The following is a 22720-nucleotide window of genomic DNA, read 5'->3' as shown; positions in this document are numbered from 1 at the left end:
ATATCAAATATATTTGTATCATTAAAATTTCTGCACAGTGAAACACATTTGTTATTGGAGGGGGACTATAACACCTACATGAATGATCCAGGGGTGTTGACACAGGTTGCTCCATTCTGACAACCCTGAAATGTTCCTGAATACACTTGACATTCATTCACATCTGTTTCACAATTTGGACCCTGAAACACACAAGAAAATGCACACGTGCGCACACACACACACACACACACACACACACACACACACACACACACACACACACACACCAAGAGAGAAATAAACGGGAGAAACACTAATAGCTGCTTCAGAATCAGTATGTTAAGTATGTACCTTAGATGAGATTTGTGCAAATGTTGTTTGGTTTTTGGTAAAATGATTATATGACTGAACGCAAATCTTTTTGGGTATATACTACTAAAGCTTAATGTCAACTACAGTGGTAAGAGCCTTAAGGTGGGTCCCATGTGATTTATAATTTTGAGGCCCTGTCTGAAGGAATTCAAATAATTATGATGGTTTTCATGGTTGATTTTTATTCATTAATACAGTACGATCATCCAGATGCAGCTGGCTGGGATTCTATCTAGCAGCCACATGTGTGCAAAACTAGACCATCTGAATGTTCATACAACTGGTTTCATCTTAAAGTCTATTTAAAAAAAAATAAAAAATTAGTTGATATTGTGCTTACATGGTGCCTACTTTAGTCTTCTATATAGACATTTAATCAAACACACCAACTTGAAGCCAATAGTATTCAAGCACATGAGTAATATTAGTCTGGGGCTTACTATAATTAAGCTGCCATGAAGTCTGCCAGCTGGGCTTTATTTGACTCGAATTTGAGATTTTAAGAAGTAGTGGTATCTGCTTATTGATACCATGTGGTATTGATTAATGCCTACAGTTAATACATATCAGTTGCAATAACTGCCCCTGCAATGTAATGTAAGTATAGAACTTACAGCCCAGTTTCTGGGACACACACAGTGATATGAATTCAGTAGATTCAAACATGTTCCTCCATTCTGACAAGGATTACTGCTGCAAGACACCTTCTGAACTGTCTGGAGGAGAAAAGAGGAAAGGAAAGTTAATGAGAGAAACGTTCATGCATTGAACCATCTCATGCCATTACAAACAGTTTCAAAATATCTTACCAATTCAAGTGCAGTTACTTTATTCTCAAGTGTTGACACCTGAAAACATTGAAAGAGCATGGAAAATGTATTTTTTATTATCTATTTTTTATGGCTTTTAGTGCATTCACAATATTAAGAAAATTATATTTGAACAAATGAATTCAGAGAGTTTTTATTGTAAACACACAAATATGTTTTATCCACCACGAACTAGCTCCTAATTTCTTACCCTGGTATCCAGCTGATTCAGTTTGTTGCTGACTTCGGGGGAAACTCCACCTCCATGAGACTTAATGTCATTAATGTCTTCTTTGTTGGTTTTGATCTGAAATCACACCGTATATGTCTGACAGTTAAGCATGTTCTGATTGACCACAGGAAGGAAGAAACATGGAGGTGCATGATGTCGAATTAATGGCTTGCGATAGAGCAGAGCAGATGGTCACACTGAGCCTGATAGCAGCCTGCTACACGACACAAAAGCCACACACTCTGAACAACAACAACAACACACACTAGCTTTCCTGCTAAATTATCTTTCTCTCTAACTTACAGACATAAACACACTTACGTTTTTGGTGGTGTAAGCTAATAATGATGGGCCCCAGTGCAATCATTTTTTTATGGGTTCCATTCACTGCCAGATGCACACACAATCATGAAAACACACACAGCCATACACAATATGAGAAACCACTTTTGGATTTTGTAAACAAGTCAGGTTTTACACACAATTTTTGCACATGACTATAAAAATGAAATACTGTGTAATACTGTGTATAATAACTCACTATAAGGATAATGTGTTTATTATTACTTTATGTTTTTGTCAATGCTTTGAGCATCGGCTTTGCACAGTGGCTTTGCACAGCAGCAATGTGAGGCTTCAGTGGCATAGTGAACAAATTTAAATTCAATTTAAATGTATTTATTCCATGGTGGCTCATAGAGTTTTTAGGGCTATGTGGAAGGCACAGATGATGTACAACTATAGGAATATTATAAGGATATAATAGTATTTTCATCAGATGGGCTGGAGGACTACATTATAATAGCATATATAGTCCAGTGATATTATTTCCCCAAATTTTTTACGGATCTATCAAAAATAGCACATTTAACATTTTAACAGATACATGCTATGCTGGCAGCAACCGAAGACACACAACAGATATCATAACAAGCTGGCACTGAAAAGGGGTCTATTTTAGAAAACAGGTTTAAAGAGCTTGTATTGTTGAAAACAAGAAAAATTAAAGCTGCATTGGAGGGAGCAGCAGCCATGGAATTGTCTTTTGACACGGCTCTGAATTTTCAGGAAAATCGGACATTATGTGAATGGGTAAATTATTATTTTCCGTGTGCAGTACGTGGCCCTAGAGATGACTTACTAGAAATGTATACATTTGATGAACTATGTGTCATTTAGGCCTTACTTCCTGTTGCCTGTAGACATACACAAGTGAAATAGTAAGGCATTCTTGAGCCATTTTGCCACACCCATGCCAAAGACCCATATCAGATATCAAGTTAGGCAACTTCTGATGCATGCGCAAAGTTTCGTGAGTTTTCGAGCACCGCTAGCACCTCAAAAATGCTAAGAGTAAGTAGGAGGTGCTATACTTGAATTTATTTATATAGTGCCAAATCATAACAAAAGTTATCTCAAGGCACTTTTCTCATAGAGCAGGTCTAGACCGTACTCTTTAAGTACTCTCAGCTATAGAGGCAAAAAGCCACACCCAAGCCGAATTGTGATACTAATTGAAATATTCACTAGTTTGAACATAGGGTCTACGTTTTGTGAGTTTTTGCACATCATAAAGGTTTCAAACATGTGTTCATAAAATGAAAATTAACGCACAAAATCCAAAATGGCTGACTTTCTGTTGGGCAAAAAAAATTGAAAAAATGTTTCATGTTAAGAATAATGAGAGAAAGGAACCCACTGAATTTCACATCAAAGAAACTTTATTTCAACATGGCTATGCTTTTGGGTTTGCTATGGAGCTTGTTGGCCACACCCTGCCCAATCAACACAGAACTTTGCAATTTTCACCAGTTCTGACGTGTGTGCCAATTTTTGAGCATCCTAAGCCCCTCAAAAATGAAATGGCGTACTAGAATAATAATAATTAAAGCTGCAAGCAGCGTTGAACGGGCCTTCGCACCCTTGCGCACGTTGGGCCGCGGCGCAATCGAAGGGCTTCTGTGACAGGCATGTAGATGTCTTCAGACCCGGGCTGTTTTCAGACAGTGCAAGAAGGAGATAAACATCACTTCCTTTATCCACTATTCTGCCCGCTGTTGGGGCTGCTTTACTGAAATTTCGTAGGGGGTGCTATTCAGCCAGTTAACATCACTGATGGAATATTGTCATGTACACATGTTCAGGCCGGGAGTCTTATCAACCATGTAAAGTTTGGTGCAGATTGGAGCATTTACAAAAAAGTTATAGCAACTTCCTCTGTCATGGTGAAACATCAAATCTCAATTGTGTGAGGATGAGAATTTTCTGCAGGGTGAGAAATGGCTGCCTTGCTCACAACCGTGTCATAAAAATCATGCAAGTTTTGTACCCATTCACTTGAATTTCAATTAGTAAATTGAAAACCCTTGATGAGTGTGTGTGTAAAACAAATCAATATCCTAATTTTCATCAAGTCTATCTTTTGGAATGTAAAGACTTTTAACTTGGGATGCACAACATTAGATTTTTGCCGATATCCAATATGCTGATATTTCCAACTCGTTGTGGCCGATTGCCGATGCCGATATGCACATATTTTTACCAGCTGGCTGAGGAGGCTATTATGCATGCAAGCATAGATTATACTATGATCAAGAAAGACAATATATGAAGGAAGAATTTAGGAAGACTGGAGTTCAGTAGCTCAGCATTAAAGTTCTTCCCTCATATAGGCTATAGTCTTTCTTGATCATTAGTACAATATATGATTGCATATATAATAGTCTGTGCATATATCAACATTGGCAACTGGCAAAAATGTCAAAAAGTGATCATGTTAAATAATCATGATCTCAATATTGAACAAAAATAATTGTGATTATGATTTTTGCCATAATCGAGCACCCCTAAAAACAACATAAATTGTGATTTACACACACACACACACACACACACACACACACACACACACACATACACACACACACACACACACACACACACAAAGAGTTTAAATATGTATGTGATAAATTGTAAATATATATGTAATGAATTGTTTTCTTTAAGAAACTGTTACTTGAGCATTTTTCAGTGTGCTCCTAAAGTTATATGTGTGCTCCTAATTTTTTTCATTTAGGAGCACATGTACTCCTTGAAAAAAAAAGTAAGGATTGAACACTGCTGTCGGATGTGTAAAAACACTAAGTAACTGGAGTGTGGCGCAGTCCAAGGGCTTCTGTCACAGGCAGACCTGCCTGGGCTGACAAGTCTTACTTTACCCATCCCCCCCCCCCCCCCCCCCCCCCCCATTCTCTCTCTCGCTCTCAGCTGGAGAGAAGGATTTCAGAGTACTCTTCTTGTGAAATATCCTCATAAATCCCATGACTTTGGCCAAATCGTACATTAAAAATCACATTTTTTTGTAGGAATTTTTGTCGCGAATCCATTGATACAGGTTTGAAAGTGGTCTGACTTATAGTTTAGACGTCAGATGCCCCAGTTTGGCACAAAGTCCATGCCCAGAGATTGCCTCCCCATTGGTTTACATTGTAAGGTGCAATGTCGCACTATAACTTTCAGGGCTTACTAGATCTAAACCGTTCAAGTTATTACAAAGTTTTTAATAACTTTTGTTCAGCACAGTGTGATAAGTCATGTATTAAACTTTAAAGCCGATACCATTAACGCCCTAGGAGGAGATAGCGTTTATTCAAGGTCCAAAATTAGCACAAAGTCGTACTTTGATCAGCACACTGCGGACTTCCTGTTGGATTTAGGTCAGAGGTGTCAGCAAATGATTTGTAGGGCTTGATGAGACGAATAATTTAGTTTTGGTTCGATCTCTCTACGACATTCCTACGGGCCATGGTGGCCATTTTAGATACATAGGTGGCGCTCTCGAGCACATTTTGGCACTTTTGGGGTTAATTTTTACATTTTATCAAATATTTCACCAGACCTGATGTGCGTGCCAAATTTGGTGAGTTTTTGAGGATGTTTAGGGGGTCAAATTTAGGGTTGAAGTGGCGTATTAATAAAGAATAATAAGAAAGAAACAAACACACGAAATACAATAGGATCTTTGCCCTTTGGGCTCAGGCCCTAATTAAAGCTGCAAGCAGTGATGAATGGGTGCTCACACCTTGCGCATATCAGCAGCAGCTGTGGTATTGCTACTGCAGATCTATTTACACAGCTCTTAATTTTCAGGATTATCGGAATCTGTATGAATAATATAAAATATTACTTCTGGTGTGCAGTACGTGATGCTGGATAAGATTTATTAGAAAATGGATATACATTTGATTAACCGTGTGTCATGTAGGCTTCAATTCCTGTTGCATGTAGGCACTTCCCGTGTCCACTATGTGGCACTAGAGAACACCCACTAATTATACATCATTTTGCTGTATATCATGTGTAGACCACACCATGTAAATTTCATGTAAATCAGATGATGTTTGTCACATAAGGCTGATTTCCTGTTGTCAGTAGGTGGCACTATGACTATGACTAAATATTGACATGTAGGTGTGGTCCGGCCTGGACTCTTATCAAGCATGAGTAATTTGGGGCAGATTGGACAATGTAAAGTGGAGTTACATCACTTCCTGTTTAATGCCCCAACATGTTTTGGGCAAAATCACAAGGACATTCCATGAAAACTAAAAAGCTTCGCAATTTACCATCGCAAAGGTCTTTAGATGTAACCTACGAAATTTGAAGTTGCTCGGGTAAAATCTTAAGTTAAAAATTAAAATTTGTTAAAATACAATGTCTGGTAATGACTTCACTTTGCGAAAAAAATGCACAATTTATTCAAAATGGCCGACTTCCTGTTGAACATAGGGTATGGTTCTAACAGGCTGTTTTTTAAGTCTGGAGATGGTACATCTGCCTACCAAATTTCATAAATCGATGTCAAAATTAAAGGTGGGGGCTTTGACTTTGAAATTTTCTAAGGGGTGCCCTTGAGCCATTTTGCGACACCCATGCCCAAGACCCATATCTGATATCAAGTTGCCACTTCTGATGCATGTGCAAAGTTTTGTGTGTTTTAAAGCACCCCTTGCACATCAAAAATGCTAAAAGTAATTAGGGGGCACTATAGAGCTGAAATGCCACTCCCAAGCCCAGTTGTGATACTAATTGAAATATTTACTAGTTCAAACATGGGTGCAAAGTTTTGTGAGTTTTCATGCATCCTAAAAATGAAAATTGACGCACATAATTCAAATGGCTGACTTCTTCTTAGGTGAAAAAATTTGAAGAAATATGTTTTGTATCAAGGATAATGAGAGTAATGAACCTACCAAATTTCATGAACATCAAAGAAACTTTGTTCCAAAACGGCCCTGCGCTTGGGGATGCTATGGAGCCCAGTGGCCACGCTTGAGCTCAGTCACTACAAAACATTGCAACTTTGAACACTTCTGATGTCTGTGACAATTTTTGTGACTTTTTGGGTGTCCTAAGCCCCTCAAAAATGCAATGGCGTGTGGGAATAATAATAATTAAAGCTGCAAGCAGCAATGATCGGGCCCTTGCACCTTTGTGCATGTCGGGGTGCGCTGCAGTCAAAGGGCTTTTATTGCAGGCATGCAGATATGTTCAGGTCAGAGCTCTTATCCAAGGTTGCACGAACAAGTTTAATATCACTTCCTGTGTGCACTACGTGGCGGAAGACAACACCCACTATTTATACATCATGTTGCTGTATAACAACTGTAGACTGCACCTTGTAAATTTCATGTGAATCAGATGATGTTTGTCGCATAAGGCTGAATTTCCTGTTGCCAGTAGGCAGTGCAACACAAGAGAGTCAAGATATCATGTTGCTGCATATCATGTGTAGACCACACCATGTAAAATCTATGTAAATCAGATGATGTCATGTAAGGCTGACTTCCTGTTGTCAATAGGTGGCCCTATGACTATGACTCAATACTGACATGTAGATGTGATCAGGCCAGGAGTCTTATCAAACATTAGAAATTTGGTGCAGGTTGGACAATGTACATTCATTTTTAAACAACTCTCTATTTCATGGCGAAATATCAAAGTTTGCCATGTCACCACGGCAATGGCATTCAAAGAAAACTCAAGATTTTGATAACTGTTCTTCGCAAAAGTCCGTAGATGACACTGGCCCAATTTGAAGTCGGTGGGGTTAAAGCTCTAAGAGGATTTCATTAATATACTACCCCTGGAAATGGCAAAAACTGCGCCAAAATTGCACAGTAAATTCAAAATGGCCGACTTCCTGTTGGACTTAGGATATAGCTCCAAGAGGCTTTTTTGTGCATCTGGACATGATACATGTGCCTATTAAATTTCGTTCATCTAAGTCGAATTTAAGGTGGGGGCTTTCAATTTGAAATTTTTCAGGGGGCCATTTTTGAACAGTTTCTTTGAATAAAAACCCAAACTATTATGTAGCTTAATAAAATAAAACAGAATTTAATATAGACTGATCTGTTTATTTCCATCTGTATTTATTGAAATGTGGTGATATCTGTAGCCACATATCCAGCAGCGCCAGTTTTGCAGTGGGGGGGCATCCAGCTTTAGAAGATGAAATAGTCATGATTGGGCTGACGCTATTTCAGCCATAACTCTTACGTAGCCTATCTAACTTCATAAATAGTCACATAGTTTAGAATTAATGTTACACAACAGTGTTTGTACTGCAGTGTTACTCAAGAATAAAACATGAGACGCTACTTTTGTTGAAAAGAAAGTTGGAAAAGAGGCTATGACGGCCATTGTCATCAGTCATATCTCAGACATGTAATCATAGCAGCACTCATATCTAAACTGACTTACATGGTGTGACACAACTAAGGATAAAATAAAAATAATATTAACAGCAAAATAAAATTTTAACTCCTGTGTAAATTAAAATTATAAAATTAATCACACAAAGTACTTAATCAATATGTTACCCTGATAAATGTGCCTTTGATTGGTGTAATGGTCGTGCATAATGACAGCTGATGTCTAGTGCCAAGGAGCATTGGACCCCTGTCACTTTCATGCTTGGGCCCTAATAATAATAATAATAATAATAATAATAATAATAATAATATCTACAAAAACAATAGGTTCCTTGCATTTTCAGTGCCAGGGACCACTTGTGCAGTGCCAGCACTTTCATACTCTGGCCCTTGGGTGCGCTACAGTCGAAGGGCTTTCATTGCGGGCATGTAGATGTCTTCAGGCCTGGGCAGGAGGGAGTTAAATATCACATCCTATGCCCACTATTTGGCACTAGAGAACACCCACTAATTATACATCATATTGCTGTATATCATGTGTAGACCACACCATGTAAATTCCATGTAAATCAGATTGTGTTTGTCATATAAAGCTGACTTCCTGTTGTCAGTAGGTGGCACTATGACTATGACTCAATATTGACATGTAACTGTGTTCTGGCCTGGGGTCCATTCCACAAAGCAGGTTTAGTGAAAACTCAGAGTCTGTTAACCCTGAAATGAGGGAAACTGAGTTTTCCGTTTCAAAAAGGGAGGTAACTCAAACCAGAGAAAGAGGGATAACTCTAGCCTGTTTCAGAGAGAGAGGTAACTTAAGCTCTTGGTCAGTTACCTTAATAACAGACTCTATGAACCTAACCTTTCTCAATGAACCTCGAGTTTCTCTCAGTTTCCGCCCTCTTTCAGAGCCACACACTCCATTTGATTTCCTCATTCATTCATTCAGTCAGCAGGCGAGTTTTGGCGTAGCCTAGTTCTGCCGTCTGTCATTTAAAAATAAATAAATAAATAAAAAAATCAGAGTCACTATTAGAAATCCATTAGGCACAGTAAGTGGCGACTTTTTCACTAACATGGCATGTCCTTTTGATAACGATCCCGTGGATGAAGGTGCAGCATTACTGCGCAGAGAATTAAATATTCGTCGAGAGATGGTTATCAGACCGCGCATAGATGTTCTAGCATTTCCAGACAATTATCTTTTTGAGCGGTACCGTTTCACGTCGCAGTCCATCATCTACATACACAACCTAATCCGTCCTTACATTTGCAACATTACCAATCGTAGTCATGCTCTCACATACCAGCAGATATTGTGTGCTGCGCTGCGTTTCTTTGCAAACGGAAGTTTTTTGTACAATGTCGGAGCCAGCCACTGGCCTTCCTAAATTCTGGCTTATGGCCAGCTCCTCTGCCTCCGTTAGAGGTGGCGGTGCTGGGCCACCACCCGTTTTACGGGCATCTACCTTCTTTCTGTTGGCTGAGTAGAAGTCTGTGTTAGTTTAAATAGGCTTAATTATTTAACAGAATATGATGTAGATGAGAAGACATTTATGTACGTGAAACCAACATTATGTTGGGGATAAAACAACTGCACAGTCAAACAGCCACTTAATATTTACTTTACAATGTAAAACATGATCAAAATGAGGTACCCCCATGAGATTATGTCGAGATTTTACTTATTTGAACGATGTTTTTATATTTCATCCTAAACTGCTGCCAAGTGCGCTTCTCCCCTGCGGCATTGCACCTAAATGAAATAAATTAATAGGCGGCCATTCAAGCAGTTTTCCTCTGTAATATTATTGTGATTACACAGGACTACATTTAAATTTACGCATTGACCCGAGCAGCAATGTTTTCCCACGCCGTCTCCCTCTCTTTTGCAGCTGCAGCGGTGTTGCTGAAAACATGCTCAAACTCGCCGTATGAGCAAATTAAGATTTCTAGTTCTAGTGGGGCGAAAAACGCAGCCCTCCTCTTCCCCGTTGCCATGGTGACTCGTTGAATCGGGGATCCATTGATGCTGGCTTTTTATAGTTGTGGTGCACGCGCTTAACTCCAGGTGAAACTACTCCGAGTTGATTAAACTGACTCAAATCAGCTGTTCTGGAACCGGAAACTCAGAGTTTCCTATCTCAGAGTAGATCAACTCAGAGTTCAGGGTTAGACTCAGAGTTTGTTGAACCTGCTTTGTGAAACGGACCCCTGGACTCCAATCAAGCCTGTGAAATGGGGCAGAAAGGACAAAGTCCAGTGGAGCTACAACAACTTCCTGTTTCATGGCGAAACATGCAAATTTACCGGCACACCACTCTAAGGGTGTTCCGTCAAAAGTTAAGATTTTGATAACTTTTCATTTAAGATGACAACGACCAAATTTGAAGTTGGTCAGGTGAAATTCTGTAGGAGGAATTTGTTAAAATATAACACAAAATACAACACCTGCAAATGGCAAAAACTGCGTAAAAATTGCAAAGTAAATTCAAAATGTCTGACTTCCTGTTGCACTTAGAGTATGGCTCCAAGAGGATTTTTTGTGCATCTGGACGTGATACATGTGCCTACCAAATTTCGTTCATTTACTTCAAATTTAAAGGAGGGGGCTTTGACTTGAAATTTTCCAGGGGGCACCCTGCCACACTCAAGCCCAAGACCCATATCAAATATCACGTTTCACCACTTCTGACATATGTGCCCAGTTTCGTGAGCTTTCAAGCACCTCTAGCCCCTCAAAAACAGCTTCCTGTTTCATGGTGAATAATGTGTTGCCATGGCAACAGCTTTTGATGGAAACTCTAAAGCTTCAGTATTTAGCATTATCAAGGTCTTACAATTTACATGACCAAATTTTAGGTGGATCTGGCTAAGCTGCTAGGAGTAGTTAGTAATATACTGGGGCACTTTGACTATGATTCAATATTGGCCTGAACATATATTCAGACTGGGACACTTATCAAGCATGTGAAATTTGATGATGTTGAGTTGAGTTACAACAGTTTTTACAACAATTAATTTTTTCGTAATTCGTTGTGTTGCGACAGCAACTGCATTCCATGAAAACTCACAAGCTTCACAATATAGCATCATCAAAGTCTTAAGGCTTTCCTGAACAAATTTGAGGTGGATCTGGTCAACCTGCTAGGCAGAGGTCATAATAGTACAGCACCTGACAGCATTTCATTTAATTAGGTTATCATGTTGTTGAGTCTAATTTGATGTTTATGTGGTAATTTCACTGTCTGTCCTATTGCCAATACATTGTAGCTATTAAAATGTATTTTTGCAAAATGGCAGAGATTTAAGCTGCCAGATTTATCTTGCGGTAATGGACTTAATCAGCATTGTGTGAACTCATTTTGCAAGGGCTTGAATGTAATGGACAATCATTTATTTGTGAAAGTTGCACTTTGCAGACAGTCCCTGCACACTCGAGTCACAGCCAGTTGTACATAGAGACCGATGTTATTTGTCCAGCTTGGAGGATGGCTCTCAATATATTCCCAATTTTACCGAAGTGTGTAGCATAGCATAGTTTTTCTGTCAACAGTGCGTTGTTAACACAACTCACGGGTTTTTTCACCAGTAAATTCAGGGAAGCAAAAGTGGACTTAGCTGCACTTTGCTGCAGGAGACCACTTTGCTTCCCGCTTCCAACTAAATTTCACTAATGAAGTTGGTTTTATGCCTAAATCTAACCAGACCTTAACCCCAGCATTGTCACACCATAAAACATAATTATTTTTAACAGTGATTTACAAGTGTTGGTACGGCCACAAAAGGTACTTCCAAATGAAATACATTATATAGATTAAATTACACACCATACTGCACATTAAGAAATATGTCTGATAATGACACAGATGGGTTTATCTTGGAGTAAATTGAAAGCCTGGTGCATCTCATACAAAGGATGCCTTGTGCATCAGTATCAGACACTGAGGGGCATGACAAAACATTGGTATTTGATGACCTGGGAATGAGAACGGGTTGAATGATGAGACAGGAAGGCATGGCTGACCCTTGCTGAAGAGGAAAACAGCAGAGCCTATGCTCCTGACTACAGTCCCTGGGGTATACCAATAGACTGTATAATATATATATATATATATATATACCACAGTGATTTGCACTGTTCTCTACTGTCCTAAATGCCACAGCATGTGTATTATAGCCAAAACACCAGATTGCTCATATTAAAAACAACAAAAGTATTTTCAAAGGAAATAAAAACTCTAGTATCATCTGAAATCATTGAGCAAATTAATAAAATATATATTCACACAAATGTGATCACCTATTGGCAGATGTCACATGTTACTCTGTGTGGTTGTAGCTGGGGCTCTGTACTCCATTTGATTCTCGTTTATTTATTCTTAAAAGGTTGGTAGAAAGGTAATGTTTTCCTTACATTACGTATGATTATTGTTTTGATACACAGGGCAAAGCCCATAAACTAAAATGTGGTTTTATAATAACAAAATAACCAACATAAAGCAAGATTTAAAATTATTAATTTTGTCAACAAAAATTATGACAAAATGTTTTTGTATTCATTTTGTATGTAAAGAAGATAATTTTTTCAAACTTATTTTGAATGTTTTTCGGGTAGTCAGAACAATACAAGCATCTGGTCATCAAAAGTCAGTCAAGAAAGGTGACTTACAGTATACCCACCTGTTGCACACCAACCAAAATCTGTTGGCACTATTTTTTATGCTGCAATGTTTGAAACATTCAAACCAACCACATCAAATGTGCTGCTGTTCATTTATCCCGCAGACACTGCTGTCAGTGCTGCAGATAGCCAACACATAAGGCTGATGATTGCCTGATCATTAGGTTAGGTTTCCTCCACATCTAACTCTTTCATTCTTCATTAAGCTTTTTACAAGAACACACAGACCTTGCAATTCTATTTAGACCTTATCAGTTACACTATAAGGACTACAAATGACAAGACACATCCCTCCCTCCATTCGCAAATCTATAGCAATGATTAATGATTAATGGTTAAGCAGGGTCAACATATTTTACTGCCTTTCACAATGATATAGATAAAAGAAATGCATACACAGGGCTTTAGGGCTTTATAAAATTTGATTGAAAGATTCTGTGTGTGACTGGCTGTGACTGCTTCAAAGCTGTAATATTTTAATCCTTGACTTTGGTCCTGCCCAAACTGCTGTGTCTGCGTCCTAACATGTTAATCATTCATAGTGTCATATGAGGAGCAGTGAGCTTTCAGCTATATAAAAGCTGATAAGAAATTATAACTGGACAGTTGCATAGCAGTGAATATTTCCTGTCTTGTTTGGATAAGCTAATTGGTTTGCAGAATCACCTTATCACCTTATATGATCGAATGTTGGTGAGGTGCTGGGAGAACAACCAGAGTTTCTTCATTTAATCAAATACAGCCAAACGTCATAGATTAGCAAAAAAGCACCAAAATAACTAAACATGCAGTCAAATGACCAGAGCATTTTATAATTAGACTTATAATGGTTGGACAACATACTAAGCTCAGGAACTGAAAAGTGACTGGAGTGGTTCTTTTGAGCAACATGTGACTCTGCAGGAAAGGGTTATTGCATGAATGAATGTCAAGGTAGACAACTGCTACTGGGTTGGTAAATTGCTTTTTATTGCTTCTAAGATGAAATCGAAGCGACCTGATTTGTCTCCCGTGTAGATTTGATGCTTTTAAAGTTATTCCTCATCAGTTCATTACATGAACCCATTTTCCTTTTTTTTTTTTTTTTTTTTAACTGTGCAGTTATTCTCAAAATGGTAGAGGGGGAAAACACCAGACTTGTATGGTATATGCTTCCTGGTGTTGTAACCATAAAGTCAGACATGAAGTAGAAGTCATCACAAAAATGGCATCTGCAGTGATTTTATGTCACACTGTGTAAGATATCCATTTTTTCTTGCTTTTCATAAAATTGCATTATAATTGTCAGTGTATTTATTCATAATTCATGAAATTTCCACTGCATGAAGATCTGTGTTTGATCTCATGATTTTTGAATTTTTATATTTAATTACTATATCATTAAATCAAGTTTGCACATTTTTGTTAGTCATGGACAAAGTCTAAGCTTACCTGACTCAAAAGTTGGGTGAGGTCTTCATCACCCACTTTAACCCGGCCAGATGCTGACGTCTGGAAGCGGATCTCTTTATTGTCACCCGTTGTGAAGATAAGGTGACCATTATCTGACAGCATACGGGGCCTACAAGGTCAAATCACCAAAATTTCATCAACAGATTTTGTATAGACCAATTGTGTGTAATAGGTGTAGGGTATGCTTTTAAATGCATAAATACGATTGTATCAAAAGTTCCATATGATATTCAGAAAAGTGATCATTTTCCTTTATTTCCCTGAAGGTCTATGATCAGTGGAAGCCCTGTTTAGAGGGACAGAAATCCAACATCATTCAGTAAAAAATATATATTTAAGTTAGCTCCTCTCAGGACAACGAAGCAGTGTTTTTCATTTTTAAAGAAAATAACCCCTGTAGGGAAAACAGTCTTATTTTCTTCATTTTCACAAGTTTATACATGTCATATTTGTAACTAGCACATACATAAAAGTAAATCAAAAGCTAACATTGCACAACATAAAATCTGACAGTTGAGATAGTAATAAATTCGAAAGATAAATTGTGGAACTATTTTTGGCTTTAAACAGACCTTGTTGTCCAAATTCGAAAACCCCTGAGGTGGAAAACACTTTAGAAATCTAGAGATGGACCTGGCTCAAATATTAGTATTACTCGTTTTATATACTCACTAACTCCATGTAAACCAAAGTGCTGTTTTTGGTTCACATATAACTATATTATTTTAGATTCATCAATGTACAAAACATTTGATATCAACAAACCCCAACTCACTGGTCATTGCTAACGTTCCTCTTGTTTCGTCTTTGTCCTGTGTCCCTTGGCTCTCCTTGCAGTCCCACCAGAAGGAAAATGACTATGAAAAACAGCCTCGAGAGCTGCAGTGTCCCAGCCATAGAGAAGAGATGTGTTGCTTGGACACTCTGAACAATTTTACTGGGGTTTGAGGTGCTGCCACACTCTTATGCTCACAGCCAAGACTTTGACCTGATGGTACAACCATAAAGTACATCTCAATTTACTAAAACTTGTTAACTTTATTATATGAGTGACAGTGTCCCTCACATGATTGTAGGAGATGAGTAACTTTGTGTGATTATGTGTGTGCTTTGTAGATGTCAGGGGTAGGTTAACACTGTACAGATGAATATAAACTAGAATGATACTCACTGAAGATTCCAGTGAAACCTTGCTGTAATTGACCCTTAAAAGGCATTATAAGAATATGATGGAAAAATGTATTATACTTACATCATAAACTGTATATATACTACAAGAAATTTCAAAACATACATTTTAAACACCAACTCTGAGTGTAATTTTGTGAAACAATTTCTTCAATCACAATCTTGGAATAAGTCATCCAAGTGTTAAGTTTGTTTTTCTTTTTACTTCTTTGAAAAAACACTTTCCCTTACCAAGAATTAAAATTAAAAAAAAATTAGTAAAGGGTGCGATTTTACCAAAATGATTCTGACTAAATTGTCAGAACAGTTTTCATGAGGGTGGTTCAGTATGTGAAGACTTTCATGAAGTGGTTCAAATATTCACTCAAAATCCATTCAGTTTGTCATTCAGTCCAGAATGATCCAGTGTCATCAACTTTGGCCTGGTGCAGCTGATACACACTCTTTGGGTTAAATTTAACACATATTATTCAGAAGGCACCATTCAAAATTGTTTTTGCTTTTTTGTTGAATGAAAGTGTTTAAGAAACACATTTAAAGAGTATGGTCCTGTGAAAGAGTATGATCTTGACCTGCTCTATATGCGAGGTGCCTATGAAGGTATTTTTGTGTCTTTTTAATGCAATCATATAAAAACAGTTTTGAGAGCATATTTCTCCCATTGAAATTGAAATCAAAAATCAAGTTTGTAAGTAAAAACATATGAACTCACAATAAAATTATCTGGATTGTAAACAAATTATCCTTTACAGTTTTGTTGGTTTTGGTCACAGACTTGAAAATTTTGCTTTTGAAGCAGGCCTTTTTTCTGTCACAAAAAATTTTGCTTGGAAGTTGAACTGGATGTAATGGGCTGTCTGTGGAGTCTCTTTGGTAATCTAGTCCAGATTTGACAAGTTTAAGTATAGTAGTTTTTGATTTTGATCTGATCCTAATGTGGTTTGAATGGAGAAATATCACTGAATTCGCCAACATGAACAATGGCTTATTTCCAGATTTGATACTTTTTACATTGAGGAAGATGTTACCAGGTGGGTAAGATCATAGGTCGACTCCAGCAAGACCTTTGACACATGTATATGGAGAGAGAATATGATAGAAAGAGGTCTAAAGTTATGGAGGCGTCAAAAAAACAACAGTCCAGTGAATCCCTGCAAGATCACATTCCTGGGAGAACCAGGGATTGATACAGGCGTCCTAGAAAAGGAGTTTCTGTCCAGTGAGTAGTGGAGATTCATTAGTTATATTGCGTGAGAGGAAAAGGAATTGAAGAACCATTCAAATGAAACTGCTAACAACTTTCATACAATTATTTCAGCAAGCACAGCATTCATCTTCAGCAATAAAAAGTCACTTCACCTGGGGACAGCAGTGTTAAGAAATGTACTCATGGAAAACAGCAAAAATAAATCAGAGAATGCTGCTGAATGACAATTAACAAACAATGACTGTAGTGAGTACTAGACACTGTCTATCTGTCCAATAAAATAATAATTTAAAAATAGGAAGAAGTGATTAGATTAATAAATCAAAGATGGGCTCAGACACATAGGGGTACACAGAACTAAATCTGTGTTAGTTGGAAATACCTAGGTAACTTCAGAAGGTGGTACTTCGTTCAGCTGCATTTTAGGCTGGCCCCTACACTGTCTGTTTTGAAATCCTGTCTTAAAACACATTCTTATTCCTTGGCTTTTGATCCTGCATGAGAGTTGCCTCTCTTTTTCTTATGGTCTTGTTACTTTTGTTGTTTTGTTGTCTTTATGTGTATTCAACTGGTCTTTGTGTTTTTATTTTGTTGTTTTGATTGCACTTTGGTCAAATGTTATTATGTGCTATGCCATGTATCAGCATTGTTGCCTATTTTTTGACAATCTACAAAATTAGACTTTTGTAATGCTTTTGATTGTTTTTTGTTTGGGTTTTAGCAATGGTGGCTGGAAGATGAGCTATTCAGGTACTTACCCTAGTAATTGAGGGATATAAAATAAAAATGAGGGATACTTCTTACAAGTGTGGTGTGCTTTTATTTTGAAAGTTTGATTGAAATGTGTACTGTCAGGTGTGTAGAGACAATAAGTAACTGTAGCCGGACACAGAAAAATACTCATATATTTGAATGGAGAGTGTGAGTGAACCCACACCTTTTAGATCATTTACTGCTTCCACATAGTTTTATATTCAAACTTCATTTGAGCTTTAAATGAGTCATGAGACTTTGACCTACAAATCTTGAATTTACATGTGTTTTCTATCTTTTATTGTTTTTGAGAGTGTGAGTGTTGTTTCGAGTGTGAGTTTTAAAGTCTTTTATTGCTCCTCCTGTGATTTTATAATGAGTGTGTATTGTGGAATGTTTCACAGCACTGAGGGAGTGACATTACCAGGAGCAGTTGGAGAGCAGGGTTTTAGAGTACACTTTTTGTGAAATATCCTCATAAATCCCATAACTTTGGCCAAATCTAACATTAACAATCATATTTTAGTAGGAAATTTCGTTGCAAATCCATTGATACAGGTTTGAAAGTGGTCAGACTTATAGTTTAGACATCAGAAGCATCTGTTTGACACAAAGTTCATGCCCATAGATTGCCTCCCCATTGCTTTACATTGTAAGGGTGATGTGGCACTACAACTTTCAGGGCTTATAAAATCCAAACTGTCCAAGTTATTATAAAGTTTTTAACAACTTTTTTTCAGCGAAGTGTCATAAGTCATGTATTAAAGTTTGAAGCCGATACCATTAACGCCCTCGGAGGAGATAGCGTTTGTTCAGGGTCCAAAATTGGGTCAAAGTCTTATTTTGAAATTGAGATTGCGGACTTCCTGTTGGATTTAGGTCAGGGGTGTCAGTGTATGATTTGTAGGTCTTGATGAGACGAATAATTGAGTTTTGGTTTGATCTCTCTATGACATTCCTACGGGCTGTAGCAGCCATTTTAGTTACGTGGCGCTAGAGAGCACATTTTGGCACTTTAGGGGTTAATTTCTACATTTTATCAAATGTGCGTGCAAAAGTTGGTGAGTTTTTGAGCATGTGGGTCAAATTTAGGGTTTAAGTGGCATAATAATAAAGAAAGAAAGAAAGAAAGAAATAAACAAACACACGAAAAACAATCGGGACTTCTGTTTTACAGTAGTTCTCTGCCTTTTGGGCTCAGTCCCTAATAAAAGTTGCAACAACGTTCTGAAGACCAAATTTTGTGGAGAAAGTTACTAGGGGGCCTGAATGGTTACTTTGTGAGATACTCTGAGATGCTGATGTGATAAGCAAGAATCCAGTTGTGAACTTAGATATTGCTATCACAGGGCTAAATCCAGAGTCTGAGTCTGAAATGATGCTGCTATAGGGCCGCAGCCAGATAAAATAAATCTGCTGGCAGTGTGTTTTGTGCAATATGTTTTGTGTAAAAAGTAAGTTGTGAGCTCACATTTGTGGTTGTTGATCAAATTACATGTTGATAATGTGATTTAAATGTCTAAAATCATCTGCGCTATCAGTGCCTTGGCGAAGGTGCTTGAGATCAGGCTTTTCTTATTCCACTTACTCCTGCTGAGGTTGTTGAACGCACTGCATGGCTTGTGTGGCACAGGTGTATTACTTTCCTTCGCCAATAGGAAGGTAGATAAGACAGAGTGAGTAAAATTTTAACAGTGTGTAAATCTGCAAGATAAATATATTAGTATACACAGATTAATGAGTAAACTGTGGAAATTGTGAAAACTTGTACAGATATGGTGCATAGTTTAACTCACAACATTCAATCACTGTTACATTGTTTGATCATATTCTGTTCTCCTTAAGTCATATTGCAAAACGCTGTATTGGGATAATATATGTTTAAACAAGCAAAAAAAGAAAAATTGTTACATTTTACACACAGATGTCATCATAATTCCGGAGGCGTTTAGTCCCATGCGTAGAGTCCCATGTACTTTGCGCACAGTAAAGGACCACCACCATCGAGAGGTTACTAGTACTTACGATGTATGGTGGTATGGATTCCATCTTTTGATTATCCTGTGATCAGGGATTATGTCTCTTGTGATGTTTCTTTTGTCCCACAGTGGTGCTTTGTCCTAGCACTCTACTTCATGTGTGGAAGATTAGGATGTCTGTTTTGAGAATATGTAGTCTCTTATACTCTGGTGGTTGTCTTATACAGTCCTCCCAGGGAAATGGGGAAAATGGCACCACCTAAACTGAGGAGGAGAAGTAAGACGTCCCAGAGAAGTCCTTCTAGCACTCTCAGTATTTGGCACAAACTGTACCCTCATTTCCATTTTTTAGTAATTGCTGGTAATCCGTCCCCGGTTGAGCCCAAATGTGTCACAATTGTTCAACTTTGGGGGGTGCCTTCTCTGTGTATCTCTGCTCTATCTGATAGCCTTTTTAATTGTTTATGTGTGTGTGCAGACCAAATCGGTACACTGACACAGTCGGCACACTACCTAAAAAGGCGGGGCAACAGTTATGATATTATTTACATTTCTTTACTTTATAGTCTTCATGCACAAACACATTGCTAGTTATGTACACATTTGTGAGCTTAATGTCAAAACACCCCTAATCCTTACATATATGACTAAGAGGGTCCAGTTAACTCACTTTTCCCATATATGTAGACATCTCACATAGCAAATAATCCAAATGATGTGCAAAACAGCTGATAATAATAAAGACGTAAGGTTAGCATATAACAGCAGTTTGTTAGTTACAGCACATAGCTAGTTTACTTACAAATCAGTTAGCATTGCTAACGTTGGTTATCCTCTGAAGCTAACAGTTAGCTATGGTGGTAGGCAGGTAAACAATTTGAACTGTGTTTGGTTGGAGAGGTTGACTCAATAAAGTCATGCACACAAGTCAAGCAGACCACAGACATAAAGTTGGACTCACCTTCACAAAATGTTAATGTCTGCAGCAGCTCAGTGCGTATCTGTAACACACGCTGCCTTTAGTTTGAAAATCCCTGGGCTGGTTCCACCGCCTCTGCTTCTTTGTTTTTTGTTTACATGGCTTTATCTCCAAAGTGTGTAAAAGAAGTTATGAATGATGCTCGTTATTTAGGCTATTTGTTTATTTATTTAATGTAGCTCTCCTTAAATTGAGCTGCAGCCAACTGGCTTCAAAGCGTGCAACTTTTACTTTGATGTCGAGCTACCTCTGTTTCTGGCTTTCGACTTTCTGTTTCAATTTTCTTTGTAAAAGTTGGATAATGGAACAAGCGGACACTTTAGCATGCTGAATTATATTGCACATTTTAAGACGATGAAATCAGTAAATATGCCGGAAAATGGGGTTTTTCATTATACAATGTGAATAATTGCAAATGAATTATACTTCATGTACAGACATGTAGTGGCTGCATTTTTCAGCGTTGAAAAGGCACATGACATGATGTGGAGAGAGGAATTAATAGTCAAATTGCATCAAATGGGAATAAGAGGAAAAATGTATAGATGGATAAAAAGTTTTTTAACTGATAGGATGATCTCAATAAGAGTAGGAAAAGATTTTAGTGGGAATTATTTAGTAGAAAATGGAACCCCTCAAGTTAGTGTACTAAGTCCAATATTGTTTTCAATTAGGATGAATGAAATATTTAGCAATGTAGATAGGTCGAATGGGGTCTCATTGTCTGCAGATAATGGGGTTATGTATAATGGGGTCATAGTTAAGAAGTTGCAACAAGCAATAGAGAAAGTAGAGGCATGGGCACTGGAATGGGGTTTTAGATTTCCAGTTGTGAAGACAAAAGTAGTTTTTTAAGCTATATGGAGAAAACATAGGAAGAGTTGATTGTCTCAAGTATTTGGGGATTTGGTTTGACAAGAAGCTCACTTGGAAAACCCATATCGAAAAAATAGGAAAATGTAAAAAGATACTGAATATTATTAGATGTTTGAAGGTGAGAGAGTGGGAAGCAAATAGGTCTGCTTTGAAAACTATATATATTGGTCTAATCAGGTTAGTTCTTGATTAGGAATGTATAATCTATGAATCAGCATCAAAGACATTATTAAAAGTGTTGGACACAATCCAGTATCAAGTTTTGAGACTGTGCTGTGGGGCCATAAAGACTACTCCAGTACCACCTTAACAGGTGGTCATGGATGAAATGCCTTTGGAAATAAGAAGAATGCAGCTAGCATTAACATACTGCACAAACTTAAGGGGATATAACAATAATCATTTGGCTCAGAATATATTAAAACTACTTCAAGAGAAGGAAAAAGGACAGACAAAGAGTTTTGGTCGGACAATAGAGAATAAGGTCAATAGGAATAGCTGGTAAAATGTTAAGCCCCACTGTGCCACTCTCTCACTCTCTCAATTTGAACCTATTAAAGTAGGAAAAGGGGAAAAATACAGGCAATAATGAAGTCAGTAAATGCACTGAAGGAAATTATTCAGAATATGTTAAAGTATTTACAGATGCATCTACAACATTGGGCAATAGAGTAGGGGTAGAGTTGTCTTTCCAGAATTAAATGTAATGTCAAATGAAAGGGTTTATGATAACTTAGCAGTATTGAGGGGGAACTGTTAGCTATTCTACTCACTTTAAACTGGATAGAGGAAGTCAAACCAATCAAAGTTTTGATAGATTCTGATTCTAGTAGTGCACTGACAAGTAGTGTGTTGACAAGTGACGTAGCTCAAACAATATTCATAACTAAAATGGCAGGAATAGAAATTAAATTCATGTGCATTCCTGCACATATTCATGTGGATGGAAATGAGCTTGCAGATAAATATGCAAAAGGAGCAACAAGAAAAAGAGAAATAGGTATGGAAAAAAAGAAATGGCAAGAAGAGTTGGATAGAGGAAATAAGGGACGATACTACTATGGCATTCAAAGAAAAGTAGGAGAAATGAGAGGAAGCAATAGGAATAGAAAGGAAGAGGACATTATATCTAGGATGAGGTTTGGTCACACTGGCCTGAACAGTACATTAAACATCATGAATTAGCATGCTGCGGGTTGATGTGAACATTGTGGATTACAGGAAACAGTGGAGCATCTATTTTTATACTGTCAACAAGAGAAACAGACACTTAAAATTACACTCCAAAGGAATCACAGAGAAGTTCATGTGATGTAGGGTAAAGGGCTATTTTCAGATTTTTAGAAAACACAGGAAGAATTTAATGCAGTAGTATGGTAACCGTTCTGATCCACACTCCAATCCAGAAGGTGGCGGTAATGCGCCTAAAAGCTGTTTGCCAACTAGCATTAAACAACAGAAGGAGATGAAGGCGCAGTAGAAGGAGAAGGAGAA

General features: G+C 37.7%; 1 protein-coding gene across 1 annotated transcript in view; it reads right to left on the bottom strand.

Moving 5' to 3' along the window:
- The window catches only part of cubn (cubilin (intrinsic factor-cobalamin receptor)), a 184286-nt gene extending 169075 nt beyond the window's left edge, over positions 1 to 15211 (bottom strand). The window contains exons 1-6 of the mRNA XM_042398686.1: positions 15020 to 15211; positions 14224 to 14353; positions 1375 to 1470; positions 1164 to 1202; positions 969 to 1070; positions 79 to 182 (exon numbers count right to left, since the gene is read on the bottom strand). Of these exons, the coding sequence (XP_042254620.1) occupies positions 79 to 182; positions 969 to 1070; positions 1164 to 1202; positions 1375 to 1470; positions 14224 to 14353; positions 15020 to 15141 (593 nt within the window). The 5' untranslated portion in view covers positions 15142 to 15211. The remainder of the gene's footprint in view (positions 1 to 78; positions 183 to 968; positions 1071 to 1163; positions 1203 to 1374; positions 1471 to 14223; positions 14354 to 15019) is intronic.
- Positions 15212 to 22720: the final 7509 nt, after the last annotated feature.

Source organism: Thunnus maccoyii, chromosome 21 (genome assembly GCF_910596095.1).
Source record: "Thunnus maccoyii chromosome 21, fThuMac1.1, whole genome shotgun sequence".
NCBI lineage: Eukaryota > Metazoa > Chordata > Actinopteri > Scombriformes > Scombridae > Thunnus > Thunnus maccoyii.
This window is presented reverse-complemented; position numbering and strand designations above follow the sequence as displayed.